The following is a 25071-nucleotide window of genomic DNA, read 5'->3' on the forward strand; positions in this document are numbered from 1 at the left end:
CACGCGTGCACCCTCGCCTGTTGCGTATATTCGCCGTCGCCGTCTTCTGACACGTCCGAGAAACATCTTTCTTTTGCGAAAGAGCCGATCCATAAAAGCGGACCCCCTCTCCTAATCCGCATCTTCGAGCGTGCGATTATGAAAACTTCATCGCGCTGTGTGGTCCCGCGCGCGCGGGAAAAATGACAGCACAAAAAATACAAGCGCTCGCCCGCGCGAGCGCAACAAGGAAGCAGGCACAAAAAGATCTCCCTCTCCTCCTGAGCGTCGCTAGGAGACCGGAGGACCAATCGCGTGGCTCTAATGGCATCACGTGGTGCCTATGGTGGCGCTCCTCTGGACAACAGCGGCGCCGCTCGGCACTCGCGTGAGCGTGTGTGGTTTTGTAATGGAGATGGCTGTCGGTTGAAATTCTCGGGGTCGAGGAGCTGGCGGCTTCTCGGCCGCCCTTGTGTTTTTAACAGTCCTACGCGCAGTACATCTTTCCGGATACGTGGTCGTCACACGGCGCGGTCGGAGAACAGTATTGACCAACCGTGTGCGGCGTGGTTGGCAAGTGTGGTGTTTGGCCCCCCGTGTTGTGTGTGTGCGCCCTCCTCGCGGATCGGTATTTTGCGTTCGGAAGCCGCGAGCTCGTCACGCAGTTTGTGCGTTCGATGCAAAACTTGAGAAAACCTGGCGCCGTCGCCACCGCGCAACAATGTCGAATACCGACGAGGCACGTCGGACATTATTGAGCTGGGCGAGATGAGCCCCAGGTCATCGTCGTCGTATTGCAGGAGACACGATCTTGGTCTTCTGACGCGCACCAGTTGGACGGATGCTCGCACGGCGGTTCGGCAGATCGAAAAGGTAAGCTGCCATGCCACTGAAAAGAACGGCCCAACTGCATGCTGTCGATTTTCCGTACAAGCCCGTAAATATAGCTGAAAGTGGCGAGCACGTTTTATGCTGCGAAGCTGGCTTCCTCGCGAGCGGTCATACGCACCGTTACGACTTTGACGTCTCAATTGCACGGAGGTCCGCTCAGCGCTTGTTCCGTGCAGTCCCATCCTTCGAAGGGAAATCACTTCGACGCTATGCGTGCTTGTCGGATCCGTGTTTTGAGCGGAATGCAGAAACTCGTGTGCCGTGCATTGGGTGCACGTTAAAAGGAACCTCATGATGGCCAAAATTTATCCGGAGCCGCACACACTACGGCGTGTCTCATAATGGGATCGTGGTTTTGGCTCGTAAAGCCCCGGAATTTGTTGTGGTTTGTGTTGCGGTTTGACGGCGTTTGTAATGGCGATTCCGGTGTTTCGTCGGGTGCTCATCAAGTCGCGCCGGCCTTGATGCAAAGATTGCTCTATTTTTAATGGTCAAGAGTTGATGTGTGTTCTGAACGTCGCTGCGAAAGACCGCGGCTAGCAACATACAACTTGCAAATTTCAGCGAGTCGTATGTTTCAAGCCGAATGCAGCTCTGATCGTATTGAAACCGTAACTTGTAGCCGCTTATTAGTACGCGCTGCAGAGTTCGCGTAGTAAGTAGTAGAGGAGTAGTAATACGCACACGTCCGCTTCCGCACTGAACGGACTGCGGCATATATTTCGTCGCTCGCTTCGTGGGGGGCAGGTTTCTCTGACCTCGTTCCTTTTTTCTTTTTAATGCTGTGCTGTCACGTCGCTTGATGTCTTTATTTCTCTCTCTCTCTGCTAAGTCTCTCCTAGCCTCCTCGTCGACCTCCGGGAGCAAATGCGTGGATGGACGGAAGCAGATTTTTTTTTTTTTTTTTCCCCGTCGCTATAACTTTCGCGCTAGCCCGACAGTTCGCTACAACGTGCACACACACGCCGCCGTCAGTACATTTTATGAGACCGAATGTCGAATGCGTGTGCTTTAACTTCGTCGAGACGGCAACAGGGCCGCGTTATTGTTTACCGGGGTCGACAATTCGACTGAAACGGTCGGCACTGGCTTCCACGATGCGGCCGCAACAAATCGAGCAGCGCACGCAGCTGGCGGATGAACACATCTCGCGAGCTGACAGCGAGCGGCCGCTCCTCCTTTGGGAAGCCCCCCACCCCCCCTCCAACACCACCCTGTGGGGGTCAGGCGTCCCCAATTTTATTTATGGGGGATGGCGCACGAGGGGCCCCAAGATGGATTCCTCGGTGCGGGTGGTCCCCGCACCCCCTCTTCTACGAAGAAGCCACCCCCCTCCTACCTCGCGGCGGGAAGCTATAGCCGCCTCTTCGGTACTGCCCCAAGTGAACTGAACCGCGCGGCGTCTTCGGTGACGTCTCTGTTGAGCGTGCTCGGCTCTTCCAAGCTTGGAAAAAAAAAAAAAAAGACGGCTTTTTTTTTCATTTTTTTTTTTTTGCGGGCCTCAGAGCTGGTCAGTTCGTCTCTCGTTTAGGGGTTGTAATGAGCACGTTTTCAAGTAGCGCAGTGCGCCGTACATATATCGAGTAGATTGGCTGATAACACGACCGACGTAAAAATGAAAGTAAAGGAAAAGCCGGGTGATCGAGAGCGCAATGCTTTCGAGTCAACCGGACCGTGCTATTCGATTGCGCACCGTCCGCAAAGACAGAAAAGCGCCGCTAGCGCGCTTCAATCACCGAATCTAAAAAAGTGCAGTAAGGAAGGGCAGGTGCGCACCGACCTGTGAAAGCGCTTCTTTTTTGCATGCGACTGTGTGTGTGTGCGCTAGAGATGAATGTTAGCGCGTAGGTGTCTCTCGCTGTTGGCAGAAGGTTTCGTAAGACGCGGCCACCGCGTGTGTGGTCGCTTCCCTCTCCGCGCGGTTGTACACACTATCCGGGGAGCCGGTCGGCTGGTGGCCAGTGCTGCTCTCACACGCGCATTCGCGGAAGCTGTAACGTGGAACCAAACTGTGAAGCGCGTCGTTCGCACGCCATGCGAAGGCTGGTCACTTGTCGCTCCCTTTTTTTCTTTTTTTTTCTTGCTTATGCGTTTATATACTGCGCTGTCGTCTGGGTCATGGCTCATCACCCTTCTGTTTATAGTACCAGGCTCGTCCTTCTTAAACGCATAAATTCCGTTCCAAACGACTTCGTTACTTGAGCCGAGAGAAACAATAAAAATGTTTTTCATTGTAATTCGTTTTGTATGTATCACGTATCAACGTTTTCCTTTTGGCGCAGACTGCTCCCTACTCATGAACCTAGTGGGCCTCACACCCCAAACCCCATTTATTCCTTCAAATAAATGCTTTTCTCCTACTCCTCCGCCTCCCTACTCTCGAGAGTGTGTGACCGCCCTGCCATCAACGCGGCTGCAAGAGCCTTGCCAATAATTTTTATGGGTCAACTTGCCTTGTGCCAGCTTTCAAGTTAGTTGTGTTTGCCCCCCCCCCCCCCCCCCTTTTTTTTTTTACTTTTTTTAATTTTCTTTCAGCCGCCTTTTGCCTGCGAAGTAGTGCGTACATTTCATCCTGTTTAGGTTGCTTGCTGGGAACAGTAAGGAACACAAATGCCCGACCGGAAACTTTCGTCTCGTGTGCCCTGCTCTAGTTCAACACGGCTTCCGCGATTGTCCGAAAGCAGCAACAAGAGACAATTGGTCACTAATATACAGTTGCCCTTTGAACTGTTTGCATAGCAGTTGTAGCGGCTCTCTGGGAATGGTCATCACCATGTTGTGCCACTAATAGAACAAGGTATATATGAAAGTTTGAAGTAACAGAAATAAAACTTCAGTTTCGGGCACCAACCACCAAGGCATTTACAAAGTCCGAGCGCAACCCATGGTAGCAAGAGTCAGAGGTTGCCTTCCTGCTAAATTAATGAAATGCATTATCACTTGAGCTGAAATTGCTTCTGTTGGTTGTTCTTCAGGGTGTCTATAGTGTTTATTAAGGAACTGAATTAGTGCTCTATAAATACCACACACAAGTGAAATTCAAACGGATACTTATTAAACCCAAACACGATATAATTGTTGTTCTCTAAGCTGTCGTCAGAAGTTGGCCCTTGCCTTAATTTGTTCTCTTGTACTATTTTGTAAGTGACCCAACAAGTTTCTACCATAACATATTTGAAATCCTTGTTGTGCTGTAGCAGTTATTGGACATTGTATAGATGTGACACTCTACATTGAAATTTTGATCATGGTGGAGATCACAACGACAAATGTGAAAATGTCAAAGAGCTTGTGTCCTGGGGCTCTTCCTTTATTGACCACTTTTGACAGTGTATCACATTCCATGCAAGCTGATTGGCAATTCCTGCAACTGTTTCTTGACATTACGTAGTGGCTGAGCGCAGTGGGCAGGAGAAATGTTGCGACACAAACAAATGCCTGTCATTGCTGCAAGGCACCGCGCTGAATGTTGCATCTTGCAAGAGTGGATGTTATCACTAAAGCTGAGATGACCACGTCCTCTGGTTCATGTGCTGTTTCATTGTAGATGATAAACGCTTACATTATAATGCAGCTGTGTGTGTTCCATCGTTACAAGAGTTTACTCATGAGGAACCATCTGGTGCTCGCAGGGTCGCGCCAGTGGTGGCCGCTGGTCACTGCTCGTGCGCGGCCAACTTCAGGGACAGCTTGTGCAGCTGGGCCGATTCGTCGACCGCAATGCGGGCAAGGTGCTCTTTGTCGGACTTCTGGTGCTCGCCACCTTCTGTGTGGGCCTCAAGTCGGCTCACCTCGAGACGGACGTTCACAACTTGTGGGTGCAGCGTGGTGGACGCCTTGAGCGTGAGCAGGCATACGTGCGGTCAACCCTGGGTGAGGGTGCGGGCACGAGTAGCCAGTTGGTGATTCAGACAGCGCCCTCGGGTAGTGATCTCCTGCGGAGGCCCGAGGCGCTGCTGTCACATCTCGATGCCCTTTCCCGGGCCACCCAAGTCACCGTGGACATGTTTGAGCTGACATGGCGGCTAAAGGACCTGTGCTATGCTCCCAGCTTCCCCACGTTCGACGAGAGTTACGTGGACGACATGCTTGAGAAGCTGTTGCCCTGCATCATCGTGACGCCCCTCGACTGCTTCTGGGAAGGGTCCAAGCTGCTCGGACCAGAGATTCCAGCTCACATCCCGTGAGTGCTGTCATTCCTTTTAAAAACACTTTGTGGCTGGCTGTCTGCTGACGTTCCAAGTATTTCCACTTCTAGCATACAATGCAGTTATTGTGAAAGATGTGAAGATGACGACCTGCCGAAGAATTGCCCTCAGAATGTGTACTTCTCGCTGTGCTGGGGATTGAGCATGGATAACCAAATTAGTTAGCCATTTTCATATTTAAAAAAGTCATTTTCTTTTCCTGCTCACATGCATTGTCATCTCTTCAGTGCAGAGTTTACACACACATCCCTGGAGACTTACTACCAGAAAATGTAAAGGCACTGATGTTGCAGCACTTTAATTTATCCTCGCTAATCTTTTTTGCATTGTGATTATCCTCAATAATATAATGCAGAGTTAGGCCAGCCTTCTTCTTTCCTCTTTTGGCAATGTGATTCTTGTCCCTTTTCATTGCCTTTAACAGAACTCTGGTAGTACTGACAATTGGGCGAGTTGGTACGGATGCATGGCTTCAGAACAGCGCAATAAGGAAGACGTGTGTTCTTTCTTCTTTCGTCTTCCTTGTTGCGCCGTTCTGAAGCCATGCATCCGTAGGAACTCTGGTAGTGCCTGATCTGTCCTGCAATGTATTCTACCAGGGGTGATATTCTCGTGCAATCGGAGATACTTTCATGAGATTTGCCGTCACTATAGTGCCAAACGTGTTGGTGTCTTATTAGCAGAGCGTTCCCAGCACAGTGCACGGCATGGTTGGCACAGTGGTACGGCACTAGTCACATGAAATCTTGCAAAAATGAAAGTACTCGTATCTTCGAAAGTGATCATGCAAGAATACTGCCCCAGGACTCGGCTTTCAACATTATTTTCTTTCATTGTCAAGCACCTGAGCTTACATTTTCAAAAAACATAAGGTACCCTAAATTGCTGACTTTAATGAGGGCTTCAGCTGAAGATATAAGCTGTGCAGTGTGTTCTTAAATAGGCTTTTTCCTCCTGATCCAGAATCCTAGGCTTTGGTGTGCAGTGGACCGACCTCAACCCGCAGCGTTTAGTTGCTGAGATCCAGAAAGTGGCGACCTTTGGTGGCTCCTTCCCATTCGACACTATCCAAGATTTCATGCGAAGGGTAAGAGGAAGTACACCTATGATCAGTAGAAATTGATATGCCTGGCATAGTTGAAGAGGCTGTACATGCCTCTTCAACTAAGCCAGATAACATGAGTGTTTAGCAAGTCTAGATGCTTACTGGAGAGCTACATGGTACATATCCACTCTTTAAATGCAATCTTTACTTGACCAAAATTTTGGTGTGGTCTGTAATATGCTCTCAATTGTACATCACCTGATGTGAATTTGCTTAGATCATGTGGCAGTTATGCTACTCGCAGTGATGACTGCATCATGACAGCGGCAGCTGTAGAGGCAAACTTCTTTTCGGGTGCCTGCAAAAGGACTAGAAACTTGGTGTCTGGTGCAAAGGCTGGTATAGAGGTGGAAGTAAGTTCTGATTCTGTGTATGTGGATGCAACGTCTTCAGATGTGCCACCTGACCTTTGACACTTAATGGGAGCTGACTTAAGCAGACTAGAACAACTCCTCTTTTATGGTCGAGTTGGATGCCCTAGGTCAATGTGGCTTGCATTATTCATAACTCGAAACTTATTGGGCTCTTCCCTTTGGTTCCTTTAAAACACAATGCCCTGCACTTCTTTCTACCAAAGTATACACTGTGGAAATCCTAGGTGTTGCGGCAAGCTGATACAAGAGTTTCTTGGCACTATCGTCATCCATCTGTCATTTTTATGCCTTTTCTGGCTGCTTTAATTACTACTTTTGCACAAGTGTGATTTACTAATACCTCTTAAAATAATAGTAGTCCCCTTTAGGTCTCTTTGAGCAATGTTTGACAATGCGTACTATGTGTAACACCAATTTATTTTCTCACTGACATTGGAGATGAATACCTTGAAACTAGGGCTAGTCCCAGAATTTCTACTAATTGTATGTATTGAACTATGACTGGCTTCAATTATCCAACAGAAAATCTACACTAAACTTAATTTTAAACAATATTTAGTGAAATTCACCTTATTTATGATAAGCTGATTATAACTATCACAGTTTTTATGTTTACGACTGCTATGAAATTGAGCAAGCAAAAATTACAATTCTAAATTGAATTTCCTGTTTTCAATACTTGGAGGCAGTTGTTGCTGAGACACCCTGTATGAGTGTGCTGAGACACCCTGTATAAGGTTTCCAGGGGTGATCAGATTGACTGACTATGTATGCAGCCATTGCTGCATTCTGTTTGCTTACAAGAGGCAACACAACCGCCGATCGTCATCATTTACCACACTGGCATGCCAGTTATGAATGCCATAAAGGATAGTGTAGGAAAGTATAGTCGTCATAAGCAAAAGTACCTTCAGTGTGAACAGATGACGATTACATCTGTCAATTTGCTTCTAATTACAGTCTTTCTCGTTATTTTTGGGTGCTTGAATGCTTGCACCGGACATGCGGCTTGCCTGCACTCCATATTTTTGGGAAATTTGGTACAATTTTGTCATTTCCTGCATTATGGAAATGGTTAAGACTGCGGCTAAGGATTTATCACATTCTGTATTTAGTGACATTGAGTGTGTATGGGTTATGTTTGCTTCAAAAAACAGGCAGGCATCACATCAGCATACCAAGAGAAACCCTGCTTGGACCCAAGTGACCCTCGCTGTCCAGAAACTGCACCCAACAAGCGTTCAGGACGGGCACCTGACATCGGTGCACAGCTGACGGGTGGCTGCTATGGTTTCGCAACAAAGTATATGCACTGGCCTGAGGACCTCATTGTTGGAGGTGTCCAGAAGAACCGGTCGGGGCACATTGTTCGGTGAGACATTGTTTACCACAGAAATGCCAAGTCGCAAGAAATATATGGCAGATTCCACTCCTAATTTCAGAGAAGTTGCTAAAGTACTCATATGAGCACTCAAGTTACTCTTGAATTTGGCAAATCGGGTAAATGCAAATCAGCCAGGGAAAACCGTAATGCTTTGTATAGATCACAGCGAATGTCGTCAAGTGTAGCATGCAAAGCTTGATGCACTCCAGAATGTCTTGTTGAATTCGGGCCTTGACAGCAGAGAGGGAGCAATGAATTGTGGACTAAGGTAATGTTGAAATAACCAGAGGCACTCGCGAACCTGCTCTGAAACAACCAGTGGAATTCACCTGTGGTTTCTAAAGCTTGAAGATATTTCTTACCGTCTGAACTTTTCTTTAAATGCTATTGTATGCAGTCTCTGCAAAGTTATTGCCATGAATCCTTGGGACACATACGTTAGCATGTTAACAGATTTTGTAATGAAGTGTTTATTTACTTTGAAAAACGTATTGAATGTGCTGAATTTAACTAGCTTAAAGAGCCACTACGTTACCGACTAGAGAGTGCATGTCTGCTGCATGCTGAAAAACGTTGGTGCTTCTAGCATGAGGTGAAGCCCTTCACCACAGCAGCTGTGGAAGGAATTGTGCTGTGTGAGGAATTTTACGAAGGGCCTGCAGGAAAATAACACGCTTTAGTGCAGTAAAAGAATTATAATGGCTCAATGGGTGGCAATTGCCTGCCCCTTTGCAATGCACGCAGATGAGCCATGACAGTACCGTGTGTGTATCTTGTGCACAGGGCGGAAGCATTGCAGTCGGTTGTTCAGCTGATGGCAGAGCGTGACATGTACCACTACTGGAAAGGGCACTACCGGATGGCGCACCTCGACTGGACAATGGACAAAGCGCGCTCCATCCTTGAGGCCTGGCAGCGGAAATTTTCAGAGGTAGGAAAGGACGAGCAGCATCACGCGTGCAGTTAAAGTCTGCCGTTGTTTAAGGAAATGGGAATGATTTAGAATAAATGACAGTATGAAATCTGGGAAGGGTGCTGGGAATGACATTTGTAGATCTTGTAGCTGTTGAACTTGACTGAACATAGTTGAGAGCAGTTTTCTGTTCACAGCCAAAACTAATAACGAAGTCAGTATGGACGGAATAAAATGGTGTAGGTGTTGCGCAGGGAGGCCAGTTATGCAGAGGACCTATTTTACAGATTTGAGAGCTAGTTGTGATGTACAAAACATTTATGACCTGCTCAACAGTTCACCCACTTCGCATAGAGGAAGGTTCCTTTTAGCTGCCTGATGTTATGTTGAAAAAAAGAAAATTGCCAACCAAAACCTTGTTTCTCCAACCAAAACCTTTGTCAGATGTTCTACGTCAACAGAGGCTTCATTGACTTGAACATTTCTGTGTCCTGTTAAATCTGCAGTGTTGCACAGAGTGGTAATATTGCAATCAATTTTAGTCGTGACACTTTGTGACATGCAGGCCCCTGATTGGCAACTACTAGACGGATAATTCACAAAATTTCAGTTAACACCGGTTAATTGCTGGACAGCGTTACAGAGTTCTGGTCAGGCACTGAGTTTATTTGCCAATGTGTATATTGTGGAGTTTCCATCACACTGTTATTTGTCCTAGTAAAAAAGCTGAACATTTCCACAGCATTGGCTCACAGCCCCAGAGTAACATATGTAAAAAAACACCATGTTGCATTGTTAGTATCTGTCCGCAAGTACAAGCTATGCTTAATTTTGGTTTTTCATAGCACTGTTGTGATGCAAACCTTTGATCACAATTCACTCTTTGTTACTGCGTGGTCAGATCCGACATGAAAATTTATTTTTTAGATCCGACCATTCCTTGTGAACATATTTTCGGTACATGTTGATATCGGTGATAGACATTTTAGATTTACTTTGTAGTTTCTGATAATCTGTATTAGTATATATCCATGTTTGTTATATCAAGGTTCATAGTACATTCATGTCTCATGCCTTCTTTCTTCTGTCAACTCTAACTGCAATAACTAAGAAAACATGGAAGCATGCCAATATTTCATAATTGCAGTCATACTGGGGTCTGAAGAATTATTGCCTGCTATGCTGTCGACGTCCACTGAACAAGTTTCCACTGAATCCATGTCCACTGAACAAGCATCACCAAACAAGTTTTCTAACATTCGCCGTGCACTTGATGCTAGATTTGCCAATTAAATTTTCGTGGTGATGGCAGTTGGGAATGGATGGTGATAAACACTACTTTAGTTCTCTTGTACTTTGATCACACTTGGAGGCATCGTTGCTTGAGGCACAGTGGAAATCATAGTCTTACTGCAAGTCATGTGGGGGGCAATGCCTTATGTCATAAGGAAAGACATTATTTGAACTTCAGCGAACCTGTAGCAGACTCGGCAGACATAACAAGGTCATTAGTTTCATTTTGGCTGCTGCCATCGTGAGACTTCCTCATTGAAATTGTTGCTTGGGGATACAAAGGAAATGCTGAGGAATCAACTACCTGTGCACTTAACATTCAAGCACGAGCTCCTCCTGTGACCAGTTGTGCTGCCTTCATGCCTGAAACATAACAAAGTTCAAACGGCTAATCCTAATCCTGTTGTCTTCTTCGATATGTGTGACTAACCAAGGTTCTCGTTTTCTTTTGGCATGCCGGCAGGATCCGAGGGAACCTTGCATGCATGTCAGGTACTGGACTTGGATGCCTTTTGTCTATTTCACTGCCTAATGCATGCTTGCCTCGCTTGGAGCTTGAATTTGCTGCTACTTTTCAACGATCTCGCTGAGTGAAAATGCACAGTGGCCATTTTCTTGCTAACCACAGCTACCGTTTTTTTCATGCGCACAACCCGCATAAAAAATTCAAGCAGTTTGCAGATGCAATGTAGAAGTGTGGGTTTATGCGCGAATGTTGCCTGTGGTGCGGCTTCACTGCAATATGCTGCTGTATGCTGTGAAGCCACACCATGCTTCAACAGAGGTTGGTAGTTACAGGTAGCATTTTTGATGACCATGTACAAAACCAGAAACCAATTCAATTTTCCAGCTTTGCTTCTCGCCAATAATTTTGTGAGCTTGTTTATTATATAAAATCTGATTGATCTAGATGAACTTGCATGTGCAGGTTATAATTTATTTCTCTCTCTCTCTCTCTCTTTTTTTTTTTTTTTGAAGGTTGTATTAAGAGTGTGGCACAGGCGGGCTGGGCTTTAATTGTGAAAATACATCACGTGCAGGAGAAATTATTTTGAACTGCTGGTCAGTGGTTCTAATATATATATATATATATATATATATATATATATATATATATATATATATATATAGGACTGCTATTCTTGTGCATCTCATACATTTTACTATTAAATTCATGTGCACATACTTGACGTAGTTGCAATAAAAGAAATTGACGTCAAAGAAAGGTAAAAAAAAAAGCAGTAGTGAGCTATGCCAAAAGCCCATCACAAATGGTACATAAAACAAAACATCGATGAGTGTAAAGAAATGTAATAAAATGAAATGTCAAATGGCATAAGAGGGTCAAAGGGCATGCATGTTTCTTTCCCTGCTTTGTTCTTGAAGCTCTGGTTAAGTCTCTCAGTTGTTCTTCTTTTTTTTTTTAATGAGGAATTCCCTTGTGGACTGAAGGACCTTTGCTTAACAAGAAAAACACAAAATAAAATACAAGAAGTACTCTTCCACGGCCAAACGTCTAATTGATGTGCTTGTTATAGTAGGTGTAATCATGCCACAGATACAATACAACATTGCGTCCTGTGCAGATGCTTTAGTTTCTTTTGTCTGGGAGTGTTTGTGACAAGCTAGTATTGACTCTGTAACAGCAAAAATGCAACAAACTTAAAGTTCCATGCAACTGCCTTGCATCTGACTATCATGCCTGTCCCAGGAGGTCCTGCGGGAGGATGCGTCGTTCGAGTACCGCAACACGACGCGACGTCCCATCGGCGAGCTGCACGTGTTCACAGCCACATCGCTTGCTGACGTCATGAAGGACTTCTCGCAAGTGAGCCCGGTTCGCGTGGCGCTTGGCTGCCTGCTGATGGTTGTCTACGGCTGCCTGTCGCTGTGGGCTGCTGCCGCTCGTGACAATCCCTGGGGCAGTGCAATCCTAGGCACTCTCGGAGTTCTTCTGGCTGTGGCCGCAGTGGGGGCTGGCTTGGGCCTCTGCGCCCTTCTTGGCCTGCCATTCAATGCAGCCACGACTCAAGTGCTGCCGTCGCTGGCACTCGGTCTGGCCTTGGACACCCTGTTTCTGCTCGACCAGGCGTACCGGCAGGGAGCTAGGAGTCGGCCACCACACGAGCGCACTGCTCAGGTGAGGCTTCACTGACACCTGCCCGAATAAAGAAGCTCCTCTCATGATAGTGAATGTGTACTACTTGAAGTTTAACAAAGACACCTAAAAGCACATTAAGGTCAGCACATACAATAGAAACATGGGAAGCAATAGAGAGACGAAGGAGTCTGGATTAGAAATCAAATGTGTGTGCATGACATTCTTGTTGTGATTGAGCGGAAAAAGTGAGCTTGGGCTGGTTATGCATTGCATAGAACAGGGAAGCTGCGTGTATTCAGATAACAGAAAAGGGGCCAAGGGAAGTGAGAACACTATCAAGGCGGCCGAAGGATTAGACGAGGGTGGTGAGATTGGGAAATTTTCGGGCATAGGATGAGTTTGGCTGACACAGGTTGGTGGTAATACGAGGTCTCGGTTCAGGGCCTTTGTCCTGTTGCAAACCTAAGAAGGCTGAAGAAGATTAATGTGGTGACGTGACATGAATACGGAAACCATTAAGAAAAGAAGCTAAGGTCAGGTTCCAAGCTGGGTCCAAGTAAAAATTCTGAAACAGTGCAAGCAACAAAAGGCAAATGACATAAATGATGTGTTGTCTGCAATAATTCTGTCTTTTTGTTGTGTGCATTGTTTCATTTAATCTGCCCAGAACTACAGAAAGTTGGGCGAGTTGGCTCATGTATAAGAAAGTTCCAAGGAGTGCAAAAAGATGCAGACACAAGGGAAGAGAAAATAGACCAGACAAGCTCTGCCTTTTTGCTGGCTTCTGTTCAAGGCCTTTATGTCCGTACTGTTCTGCCAGGTTTGCTTATGTGATGCACAGGGAAGATAACTCAATGGCTGCTCAGACAAACAGAAGTGAGCATCCAATATTTCCTCTTACCAGGTGCTGAAGTGCGTCGGACCCAGCGTGCTGGTCGCATGGGCTGGTACAGCTGGTGCATTCTGCGCAGCTGCGCTGATCCCAGTGCCAGCACTGCGGGCCTTTGCGCTCCAGGCTGCTGTGCTGCATACCTTTGGCACGGCCACCATGCTCCTCTTGTTTCCGGCCGCAGTCAGCGTGGACCTCAGGCGAAGCCGGCACAGCTGGCAACAGTGCTGTTCAGCCGAACATGCCACTGTTTTAGTGGCTGCTGAAGGGTGCGTGCATCCTGCTTTCTTATATCAGTGTGGCCTGTTCTGCTATAGGATGATACATTTTGTTACTTTGCAATCCACCTATTGTAGTATGCCTTAACAAGCAAGCTTATAATGGACAATGCGAAACAGTATGGAGAGTCAAGAATTGTGCTTCTCTAATAACTCAAAGTAACTGCTGATCAGTAACTCAAAGTAACTCGAAACTAACTGCGCACGTCTCCTCTCTTACCCCGGCGTAGGTGACTGTGGCTTCATGTGCGCTGTCTTCCAGTGGGTTTAGTGCTGGGGGACACGTAATCTTGAGTTTCGGAAACATGTTGAAGCAAGAGGCAGACGAAGCATTCGCTCCGCTCTGCCTGCTCTCTTCATGATAGTGTTGTCCCCCTGCAGACATCAATATCTGCCATGGTATAGTGTATCCTGAAAGCTTCGCACTTAAGCTTTGCAGGCTTCAGCCTTGTACCGCTGATGTGAAAATATTGTCAGCACGGTCGACACGGCATGAAACCGTGCCTTTGGTTGTCTACTCTCAAATTTAATGAAATGACATTCTTTTCTGATTGAAATTTTTTTTTACGATTGTCGGATAATTCTGAACATTTTATGGCCCTTTCCGTGTAAGAAAAGTACGTTGGCCACATATGTTCGAATTTCGATATAAAGAAATTTTGATATACAAAGTAAAGTGCCAATTTTACTGCCTTCGTGATATTGTGGTTTAGCTGTACTTGTAGTGCTTGTAGTGGTAACAGTGGTAGTGACCCTAGTAATAGTATAAAAATTGAGGAGAGAAATATGGTATAGTCTAACCTTGTTATAACGAAGTTGCATCTGACATGAAAATACCTTGGTTATAAGCATATATTCATCATACGTTGATATTGGCAAGCAAATTTTAGATATACATTGTTATATTTAATCATTCGTTATATTCACGTTCTTTATATTAAGGTTTGACTGAATGTTTTCTTTCTGCCTTGTTCGCCTTCTTCTGTCTACATCCCTTCGCACTTTCGATTCTAACTGGCCTTGGAGTACTAGAGTGAGCAGTACTAGAGTGCTAGATAGTCTCTTAGGGCTTGGTGTGTGGGTCCTTTTTTTATGTAACCAGAGAGGCTGCTGTGTCACGCGGTAAAGCTGTTACAGCATTTCTGGTGCTGTGATGTTTTTCTACACAACAATAAAAATTCAAAACTGTCTACTCTTGCTGCTAGTGGCTGAGCACATCTCATGTGTAGCAGGTGTATGCAGTGAACAAATTAGTAAAACAAGTGATTTGTCTTCAGTGGTAATCAAAACGAGCGGCATCTGCTAAACAAGTGCTCCTTTTCTTTCGTTCATGCAGGGACTCACAAGCTCGATCCACTACCAGACCAGCGACAGTGGTAGCAGTCGGCCCCTTGGAAACTTGGGTGGGCACAGGTCAGTACCTTTATTTCAACCTGTCGCCACGGCACTTTACATGTTGTTCGCATGACAATAGCAGCCATATTTAGTTTTGCTCAATGAAATTTAGAATCTAGGTTTTATACCAACTCCAACGACTGCAAATTACATGCAAAAGAAACGGTTTTCCGTAGAGCTTCTTGTGCATGCCAATGGCATTAAAGTAGTTGTAGCAGTGGTAGTGTCAATAGTAGAAAAAGTAGTCATGTGTACGGCATAGCATATGTAATAATGAGAGCTCTTACCATTTTGCATATTAGTATATTATATTTGCTTCAGTGGCTCAGTTGCTATGGTGTTCTGCTGATGAGCACAGGGTCGCGGGTTCAATTCACACTGCCGCCACTTCTGTATTCCCAGTAAAGAAAAAAATTAACTCCAATTAGCTTTTCCAATAGGAATCAACTGGGACCAATAGAACCAATTGGAAAATGCTTACTTCCAACCTGTTACGACTGGATCAGAGGAGAAACCAATTGGAGTTGCCAATTGAAATGAACTGGACCCAATTGGAACCGAGTGGAAAATCCCTTGTTCCAACTGGTTTCGATTGAGTCAAAGTGAAACCAATTAAGTCCGATTGAACTTGCCAATTGGGATCAACTGGGCCCCTTGGGAAATCCTTACCTCCAGTTGGTTACGGCTGAGTCAGGGATGCAACCAATTGAGTCCAATTGGACTTGCCAGTTTGAACCAGCTGGGCCCACCTTACATTCCCAACTAAGTCTAATTGGACTACCAATAGGAGTAAACTAGCTAGAACGTAATCAACTGGGAAATCATACTTTCAGTTTATGAACCCATTCAAGGAAACTGGAATGAGCTATAGCTATATATGCATGGCAGTACTAAGGCTATAGCAAACCTGTTTCTGACAGCTGCAATCCTATTTAGGTTTGCTTTGTGGGGCATATATGTGTATTGGTATTGCCCACTGGTACAATTGGCCATTCCAACAAATTGGCACCCATTGGGTACAATTGGTCACGTTCCAGTTGGTTCAATTGGTCCAGTTATGTACTAATTTACGATTGGAAATTTTCCAGTTGGTACCAATTGAAAATTTTCCAATTGGAGTCAATTGCTTTTTTTTACTGGGTTCTGATGGGTGCAAAATGCAAAAAAAGGCTCATGTGCTTAAATTTAGGTACACATTGAAGAAACCCAGGTGGTTGAAATGACACTGCAGTCCCCTCACTACGGCATTTCTCATAGCCCTAATGTTACCTTGGGACATTAAACCTCATCATTTAAGTAAAATTTTTATTTAATAATGTATTCAGCTTGTAGCTGGAGCTAACTGAAACCACATTTCAGTTGCAATTGCTGCATTTCAATGATTTTTGGAGAAGGTGTGTTGACCTGTTTGTTGTAAAGTGAGTAGTGGTGATGACAGGGTCTATCTCATGCAGATGCTGCTCGGGTGGTCGACGTGAAGCAAGGCGAGAGGCAGTGCTGGTGGTCATTGGACTACTTTGCCAGTCACTACTACGCACCATTCTTGCAGCAGACACCGGTGAAAGTGAGTATTGGCATGCCCCGTAGCATATGCACTGTTTTGTGTATGAATAGGAATTAATTCAGAGAGTAAAAGTACACCAGCAGTTTCTGGTCCAATGGTGTCAAACCTTAATTGTTATAACAGAGTTGCATGCGATGCAAAACCGCCTTCTTTAACTTGCAATATTTGCCAAAAGCGTACACACTGATATCAGCAGAAAATAAAAGGTACATTTGCTATCGGGTCACTATGAAAGAAACGCAAGCGTCAAGCTAGTGTACCCCATAATTTACCGTTTGAAAATAAACATGCTTTCTTCGATTCCGTTGCCACCGTAGTCCTGCCTCGAAGTTTTTCGTCGGCTGCCATCTTGGTTTTTACTGCCTCGACCAGACAAGCGCCCATATCTAAATTAACCCAATTTTCATTGAAAGTGGGGTGGGCACTACCGCAATATTTTACGGATAAAACTTCAAGTAAAACTCAATTTGCTCACATTCCCCACCGAGGATTTACTCTCGAGCTTGCAACATGTCTCTTCAAGCCATCATAATGCCATCATTTTCAGCCTTGCTGCTGTTGCGTTGTCATTCTGACGACCATGTGTGAACTTGGCCATTGAGCGTTTCTTCATAGAAAAAGATGCGTGCCTTTTGTGCTATTATTACCTGTGCTGTTCCTGTATTTATTGATGGACTGACATTTTCTGAGGAACCATGTATATCTTTAGTAAGGTTGCATCTACCAAAGGGGTTCTGTTGGCGAAGGGCAAAACACGAAGGGGTCTTTGGCACGCTGGGAAGGCCGACGGCATTTCCCCAAAGTGAGAAGTTTGTGAATCTGTCTAAGTGATTGCATCTGCTGCTGCAGGTTCTGACTGTGCTGGGTCTGGTGGCGCTCCTGGCGGCATCTGGTTGGGGGGCCCTGCGTGCAGACGAAGGCTTGGACTTGGCTGAGGTGGTGCCAGGCGGAAGCCGGGAGCAGGCGTTCCTGAAAGCACAGAGCCACTATTTTGGCTTCTTCCACATCTTTGCCATAACGCGGGGAAACTTCGAGTATCCGACCAAGCAGAGACTCCTGTTGGAGTTTCACGAGGCGTTCACTTCTATCGAGCACATCATCAAGAATGACGATGGAGGCCTTCCCGATTTCTGGCTCACGCTGTTCCGTGACTGGCTACGAGGTCAGTTCTGGTTTGTCAAGGTTGCCTAAAATTAGGTGTTGATGGGCTTGATCGCCGTCAGCACAGTATAAAAAGCAAAGCACCTATACTGGAGAAATTATCCCTGTATAATGGACCAAGCACAGGTCCACATCAAGGAAAATTAAAACAACTTGTTCACTTTTAACTTAAGTTTCTGGCCATGGAGAATACATTTGTACAAAATAACAATGAAATGTTGTTTGAGTTAGAGCCTAATTAGTATGGTTATTAATTAATTGGTAATTGGTTGGAGATAGTTGAGCATGCTGAACTATTCCCAACTGAAAACTCACTCCAGCATATAAAAAACGCTACTATAGGCTGAGGTAATTTCTCGTGCTTAAATCAGAATTTTGAAGTGTCGAACTCGGCATAGTATTATGATGGATTGGGTATTACAGAGTTTTATGAAAGTGTGCATCAAGGTGCTTAACTTGTGTATCTTTGCCTTTCTGCAGGCCTGCAGAAGGCATTTGACCGTGACTGGGAGAGAGGCTGCATCACCCGTGAGCAGTGGTTTCCAAATGCTTCAGACGAAGGAGTCCTTGCCTACAAGCTCCTTGTGCAAACGGGCCGGCCAGACAACCCCATCGACAAGAAGCTCATCCCCAAGGGACGCCTCGTTGACGATGAAGGGCCTTGTCAACCCCAAGGGTTTCTACAACTACCTCTCGGCGTGGGCATCAAACGATGCACTCGCCTACTCGGCCTCGGAGGCCAACCTCAGGCCCGAACCACGGCAGTGGATACACTCGAGACAGGACGTCGAACTACGTGTCCCCAAGTCAGCGCCGCTTGCCTACGCCCAAATGCCTTTCTACCTCCGTGGCCTGCGCAACAGCGGCGAGGTGTCACGTGCCCTTGAGAGCGTGTGGGCACTGTGCGCACGCTTCGAGGCGCGGGGACTCCCCAACTTTCCTCGCGGAGCCCCCTTTGCCTTCTGGGAGCAGCACCTGCGGCTCCGGATTCACCTGATGGCATCGCTGGCTCTGGCTTTGGCCGCTGTGTTTCTGGTGCTTGCGCTGGCCCTCCTCAACCTCTGGGCTGCCTGCTTCCTCGTGCTTGTCCTTGCGAGCTTCGTGCTTCAACTCTTTGGTGCGATGGGCTTCCTTGGCGTGCGGCTCAGCGCCATTCCTGCTGTCCTCCTTGTGCTGGCCGTTGGCGTCGGTGTACAGTTCACAGTTCATGTTGCAATTTCGTTCCTGACAGCCATTGGCTGTAGAAATCGTCGAGTGTCGCTGAGCCTGGAATGGATGTTCACGCCCGTGGTGCATGGTGCGGTGTCAACTCTGTTGGGTGTGCTCGTGCTGGCGTCGTCCGAATTTGACTTTATTGTCCGGCACTTCTTCTACGTGCTGTCGGCCCTGGTGGTTCTGGGTCTTCTCAACGGACTGCTGTTTTTGCCGGTGCTGCTTTCTCTGGTGGGACCGCCTGGCGAGGTGGGCATTTGCAATTTGGTGTTGGCAGTTTGCAGTGTACCATTACAAATGTGGTCAAAGTTTTTGCCAGGAGCTGCAGTCAGCTCAACGAAAGAAGATTCTTACTTTACCTGATATGTTGTGCGTCCCAAGTGAGAAACAGTAACTTATTAAATGATAAGCATGTTGCTTAGCATGTGCGGTGCTGGCACCCTTGTATGCCTCTTTGTGGTGCATTGACATAACTTCAGCCCACAGTTGCTGCTAGAGTGCCAGGAAAGTAGAGCCACACATTACAGTGTTCTCTTTAACAGTGTAATGCACTGTACATGGAAAATGCAAGAATATTTCCTTAGGTCGCTGTCTAACTAATTCGATTGAATTTAATTGCACCGAAAGTCAAATTTGGGTGAATGGATTGGAGAAGCATCTTCATAATAAAAATTCAATGAAACTCACAGATCTTACACATAACTGAAGCAGCAGGTTTGCAACCCCATAACTCTGCAGTAGAAAGAAATTTCAATACAATAAATGCACTTCACAGAATTGCAATATCTGCCACTGAATTAGAATATTCTAGTTGGTCTTGACCTAGAGCTCTCCATCTCGGAGAAGAATTTATGGAAGACATAGAGTGTAGTACTGTATAGAGCATAAGCAAGTTAGTACTATTCTATATTGGAAGTAAAAGTGTAAATAGACATGTGTAATCGGTGACCGTTAGTCTGTTAAACTAGTGAATACTGATAAGAGGGGAAGGGAATTGTGTTTGGCCAAGAATTTGATTGGGTAATGAGATGAGAAAATTCACTGGTATAGCGTGAAGCAGGGCCCAAGTAATTACAAAGCATTGTAGAAAGCCTATTGTCTCGTTATGATAACATCTCAGTCTCTAATACTGCCGCTGGGTGTGTCGAAAGCTGCCGTGTGGCGCAGAAAGCTGGACCTGTTCAGAGTTTCATGAAAACCCTTTCTCTATCCAGTTGGTGCCTCAAAGTCGTGGAGATCGCATAGCAACACCATCGCCAGAAGCATCTCCCGAGCCTCCGCAGCGAATGCTAAGGCCACCGCGTACGTTTGGGCGTCCTGTCACTGGTCCACCACTCGGAGGTGCTGGCGTGCGACGTCACCCGTGGGCCGACTCGCTGAGCACAATATCAGAAGAGCCACCCTCTTACCACTCCTGCTCATCCTCGCATGAGATTGTTCTACACCCAGAGGTGGTCGTCGAGACTACCACGGTGACCACAAGCAATGGAACCACAGAGACTACTACGAGAGTGAGTGGAATTGGCACCTCTGTTTCTGTACCACCATAGAACTGCCTTCAAGGGGCTGCTAGGTTTGACTACCTTTGCATAAGTTGTTGAGCTGGCTACTAAAAGGTTATACAAAAATTCTACCTCTTCTACTGTTGGATACCCAATATTGATGTCTAAAGCAATAATGAGCTAGCTGGAGTACAATTGACGTCTGTTTATATGAACCTAGCAGAGCATAGAGTTTCATTGGAATCCTATATTTTTGTGTAAGGAAGTGTTTTAACATTCAATGAGGCCTCTTGGAATGTTTGAATACAATTAAATTTGAAGCCGGATTGAATTTAGAGGCATCAAAAGAAAACAGGTTGACTGTCGCATCATGACACCGCCAATATGCAACATTTTGTGGGAGCGGTCAGAAAAGGTAGGGAGATTACTTAAAGAAAAGCTGAGCTGGCTTTCTCTAGCCTGCTACTCATTCCTAGATTCCTAACTCACACTTTGGCAATGTTTGTTTCTTCACCATCATTACAATGTGACAATTATATAACTGTGCACTTCAGCTTTTCTGAGAGGACAGTTTCATCTTCTGTTGTTGTACAGTTCCGTATGGAGAAAAGGTTAACTCTGTGTGCAGTAGTAGGGCAGTGTATTAATTTCTGTGGAGAATTCGCTCTTGCGAGGCAGTGTTATCAACAATATCATTTTTGCCTGCAGAACACTGTGGACACTGGTGATCGGTCATCGTCAGCTCAGAGCAGCAGCAGTGGTAACAGTGGTTCAAGCAGCCGTTCATCAACGCCGAGCGAGGGTGGAGGCGCTCCGACTGTGGTTCAGTCGAGCAGCGACTGCAGTGTGCACCAACCGGGAGGAGGGGCTACCACCAACGTCACGACCAAAGTCACTGCCAAGGTCAAAGTGGAGCTACACGCACCTGTTCACGGTGAGAGCAGCAACCTCATCAAACATTGCTACCATCAAGGTGCAAAATGTGTTCTCACTAAAATGTGGATTCAGTGCTGCCCCTTCAGGTGTGGGCAAGAGGGTTAACTGTGTTCACATTTTACAATGCTTCCTACATAATATGCTTTTTACAAAATGATTGCGGCTTCCCGTGGTTACATATGGTGCTTTCCACCACTACGAAAGCATCTGGTTGTTATGTGAAGGGCGCTCAATTCCAACTTGTCGTCATAGCATGTTGTGTTGAATACCCGCAGTTAAGCCTTTTTTTCAATAGATGTACATGAAGTGTAGAACATGCTGACTACAATAAAGGGTTATTATTTATATATTTATTTATCTTGCATTTGCTTAACAGAACAGTCACCTTAACATTCACAAGGCTTCAAGCCATACTATTATGGCCACATTCATTTGGGAAAACCTCCGTGTATTCAAACTTGAACACATTCTGAAGAGACCCAGACGGTCGTAATAGTGTCTGAAACCTTTCACAACACCATCTTTCATAGCTTGTGTGCAGTTTGGGTTGTGAAAAATCATTACACTCATTAGTACATCACTGTTCTCTTGCTGAAGTCAAGGTCTTCTTAGCTCGCTTCACGTGGGTTTGGCATATCCTAGATATCTTGTAACCACTCCCAGAAAAAAAAAAAAAAAGGTTTAGCTGGGTCACTTGTAGTTGTATTAAAATGAGAATTCGTAAAATGATACCTCTTCATGCCGAGAACACATAGCAATAGTCAGTAACCAAGAATATAATCAAGATATAATAAAAAATTATGATAATTAGCTGCATACAAAGTGCAATGTGCCGTGCCTCTGGTGGAGGGTGCAAAGTGCCCAAATTTGGTAGAGTGCCTTGAAATCCTCCTCACCCGCTGCTTGGAGAGAAGGACATCGAGGCACCCCAGAGTTCGGGACGAAGGAGAGCTGGGCTGCGTGAGCGCGTTCGCGAGAGCCTTGGGCGTGCGTGCATGTCTGAGTGAGCATGCGTGCTGTCGTCCTTGAACACATGCAGACGCGAAAGCGGCACGCCAGCCTTGATGCATGGTAGTTCATAGTGTGTGAGGGGTCTGTAATGGCCACATGCAGCCGTGTCCGTCTCGCCCAAATGTGTGAATCGTTTCATGGCTGTATAATCAATATTTAATCATCGATTCATTTCAACTACCAGGATTGTCGACCTTGCCTTCTTTAGCATCGACACTTGTTTGACCTTTTCTTGTTTCTTTGCAGCCTCTGAACGAAGTCACAAGCATCGGCGGCGGCGAGACAGCAGCTGTTCTCGCGACTGCAAGTTTTGAAGGGAGACTCGTCCTTCCGCTGCTCAAGGTTGTGGCAGCCAGTATTTATTTTCCTTAGGGACCGCTGTACATAGGCACCTGTGTGTGGGGGTGGCCCGCGTATTGACTAACTACCTCAAGTGAAGCGTCCCCCTCTTCCTCACTCTCCACACAGCATCATACGGGTACAAGAGCCTTCTTCTCAGCAAGGGGGCGCCGCTCTTCACTCAACGCTGGATTGATTAGAAACGGCCACAGTAGTGACACGTCCTTGCATAGGAAGGAAAGCCTCTGAGAGCCCCGCAACGTATACAGTGTGTTTGGAGTGAATGACTGAGAAGGCTGTCCAAGTGGCCCGATGGTGATGGGAGCCATTCATCTGCTCAAGGAAGTGTGCTTGCTGCCGGATGGTACGAACCGTGTTTTTTTTGCCAGGAACAAGAAGTGTTCCTTTCCAGGACAGTCAGACAGGTACTCCGGAGTAAGTGGACGACACCTTTACACTGCCATGTCATCGATTTCTGCTCAGTGAACATTCGCGCGTGTCGAGGACTGTGAAAGCTATCGGCCGCTGGACTCTTGAATTGGTGCCTTGGTTTTGCGAAGTGTGTGAGTGGAAACGCGGATAACAGTGTTTGCCAGTGCGTTAACACATGGGATTTGCCCACACGCTTTTTTTTATACCTTCGACCAAAGATGGCCTGCCTGCCTTTTTTTTTTTTTCTGTTGCTTTCGCGGGCATTTCTCTTTGGCAGCGTTCATTGCTGCTGGAAGTGAAGCAGGGAGCTGTTCAGCTTATAAATCGGGTCTTTCTGGTTCCACAGTAGATATACTGCAATGCCAAGCGTTATTCTTGGGACAATTTCCCACCTCTATTTTCCCTCTCTCCAACTCTTGAAATGCTCATGGTCAATGTACTAACACTGGATATCCTCAGATGCATCCATTCTGTGCACTGTGGACTGGCTTTGAATTGGATGCATCTCCCAACTTCCTGTTACGATCCTCTTGAAATTGGCAAAAGCTACTATGAGCTTGTCCTGTATGACGCAAAAATAGTGTGACAGAATGACCACACATATGGTGTTGTAGGTTAGAATATGACGTTTTAGTAGAATTTATTTATTTTCTGACTCTAGTGAGGGCCCTGTTGTTCCGGCCTCCCTAGCATTGTTACTCATTGAAATTATGTGGGACCACTGACTTGTTTTCTAATTATTTTTAATATACTGAAATGAGTAAAGACTGAAACATGAAATGCCGTGTTGTGTGCTATTGTAGTTACGGCCTATCGGGTCCAAAACCAGGAATCTTTTTCAGCTCCATGACATGGGCCTTCCAGACACTGCCTAGCAATCGGTTCACCTTAGAATGTACAAGATGTGCAGCTCTGCAAGGGACGAGCGTGTTGCAGTGGGGTTCCATAATGTGCCTGAGACTTTCCCTTCCCAAGCATAAAGATTTACAGTTTGTCATTTTTTTCCTGCAGACACCCAACCATTCTTTACATATGTTGCAGCATCTGCAGTTAAGGCCTATCCACGCTTTCTCTGCACCTGAGCTCGTATTCACAAAACTCTCTTAAGCTACAATTGTTTGTAAGAACATATTCCAGCCAATCCTGACGCTGTACATAATATTAGTCAAGGCAGCCGGCCAATGGCAAAGGGCATTTACGCACGAAAAGATTTGTGTATTCAGCCCCTGGTGTCTATCCTTTGGTCTGCTCAAACCTCGCTTTGTAGGGTGATTTTCAAATAGTCATCATATTCAGGAGAGTCGAGGTATCGGCGTGAAACTTTGCAGATAGTGTGTAGAATGTGCACGTGTACTGGTGAAGCATCTTAAAGTACACCTGGAAAAAACTTAAGACTAGCAATTAACAATTTTGTGGGTGCTTGAGTGCATTGGTGAAACAGTGGATGCTTGAGCAGAGTTAGTGGACCTTGTGTAGATAACGGTGAGTTCCTTAGAGTGCCCAGTAAACTTTTAAAGCCTCTAATTAATCACCAAAGTCCCACTGAACCTTGGTAGAGCAAGTTGCCATGGCAGCCGGCCTTCCGAATATTTTTGATGGTCTTCTCATTAGCTTCTGTAGACTAGAGTGATCTCTGCAGTGATGTTACTGCTGCACTGAACTGCACCAAGAAGCGAATGCTGCTATGTCTTGCTACATTCGAGCAAAATATGAAATCTGTGCACCTCCCCTGTGCTGAAAAGGTTGCTCAAGCTACTTGGCCTTTCAAAAACTTAAGTAGCCTCAAGCACTGTTTCTCTGCACCATGGAAAGCGACATGGTGTGGACCTACCTGCCATGATTGTTTAGTGGCAATGGTGTTGGCCTGCTAAGCACGAAGTCGCAAGGTCAAATCCCGGCCACAGTGACCAGCAGTGTGGAGTTTCTATGCTCACGGATCAACTCGCTTGCAACATTTTCTACAGATCTACATTGATTCATAATAACGGCTGCACTGATGGATTCTTCAGGTGGTAGCCGAATCGATCTTCACTTGTGACTGGTTTTGTTTAGGCTGCTTGTGACTCCTGTGGTTTAGAGCTGGGGCAGCAAGCTTCAAGTTTTG

General features: G+C 45.9%; 1 protein-coding gene across 1 annotated transcript; it reads left to right on the forward strand.

Annotated features, from left to right (window-relative positions):
• The first annotated feature begins 356 nt into the window (after positions 1-356).
• On the forward strand, positions 357-23747 carry LOC119433524 (protein patched homolog 1-like). Its single transcript, XM_037700766.1, is given in 15 exon segments — positions 357-852; positions 4503-5053; positions 6042-6165; positions 7715-7929; positions 8725-8872; positions 11859-12287; positions 13153-13406; positions 14752-14828; positions 16265-16374; positions 17224-17536; positions 18016-18185; positions 18187-18996; positions 19962-20258; positions 20958-21183; positions 22443-23747. Coding segments are annotated over 15 exon segments (3897 nt in total). The 5' UTR covers positions 357-747; the 3' UTR covers positions 22511-23747.
• Positions 23748-25071: the final 1324 nt, after the last annotated feature.

The sequence above is a fragment of the Dermacentor silvarum genome, chromosome 11, assembly GCF_013339745.2.
Source record: "Dermacentor silvarum isolate Dsil-2018 chromosome 11, BIME_Dsil_1.4, whole genome shotgun sequence".
NCBI lineage: Eukaryota > Metazoa > Arthropoda > Arachnida > Ixodida > Ixodidae > Dermacentor > Dermacentor silvarum.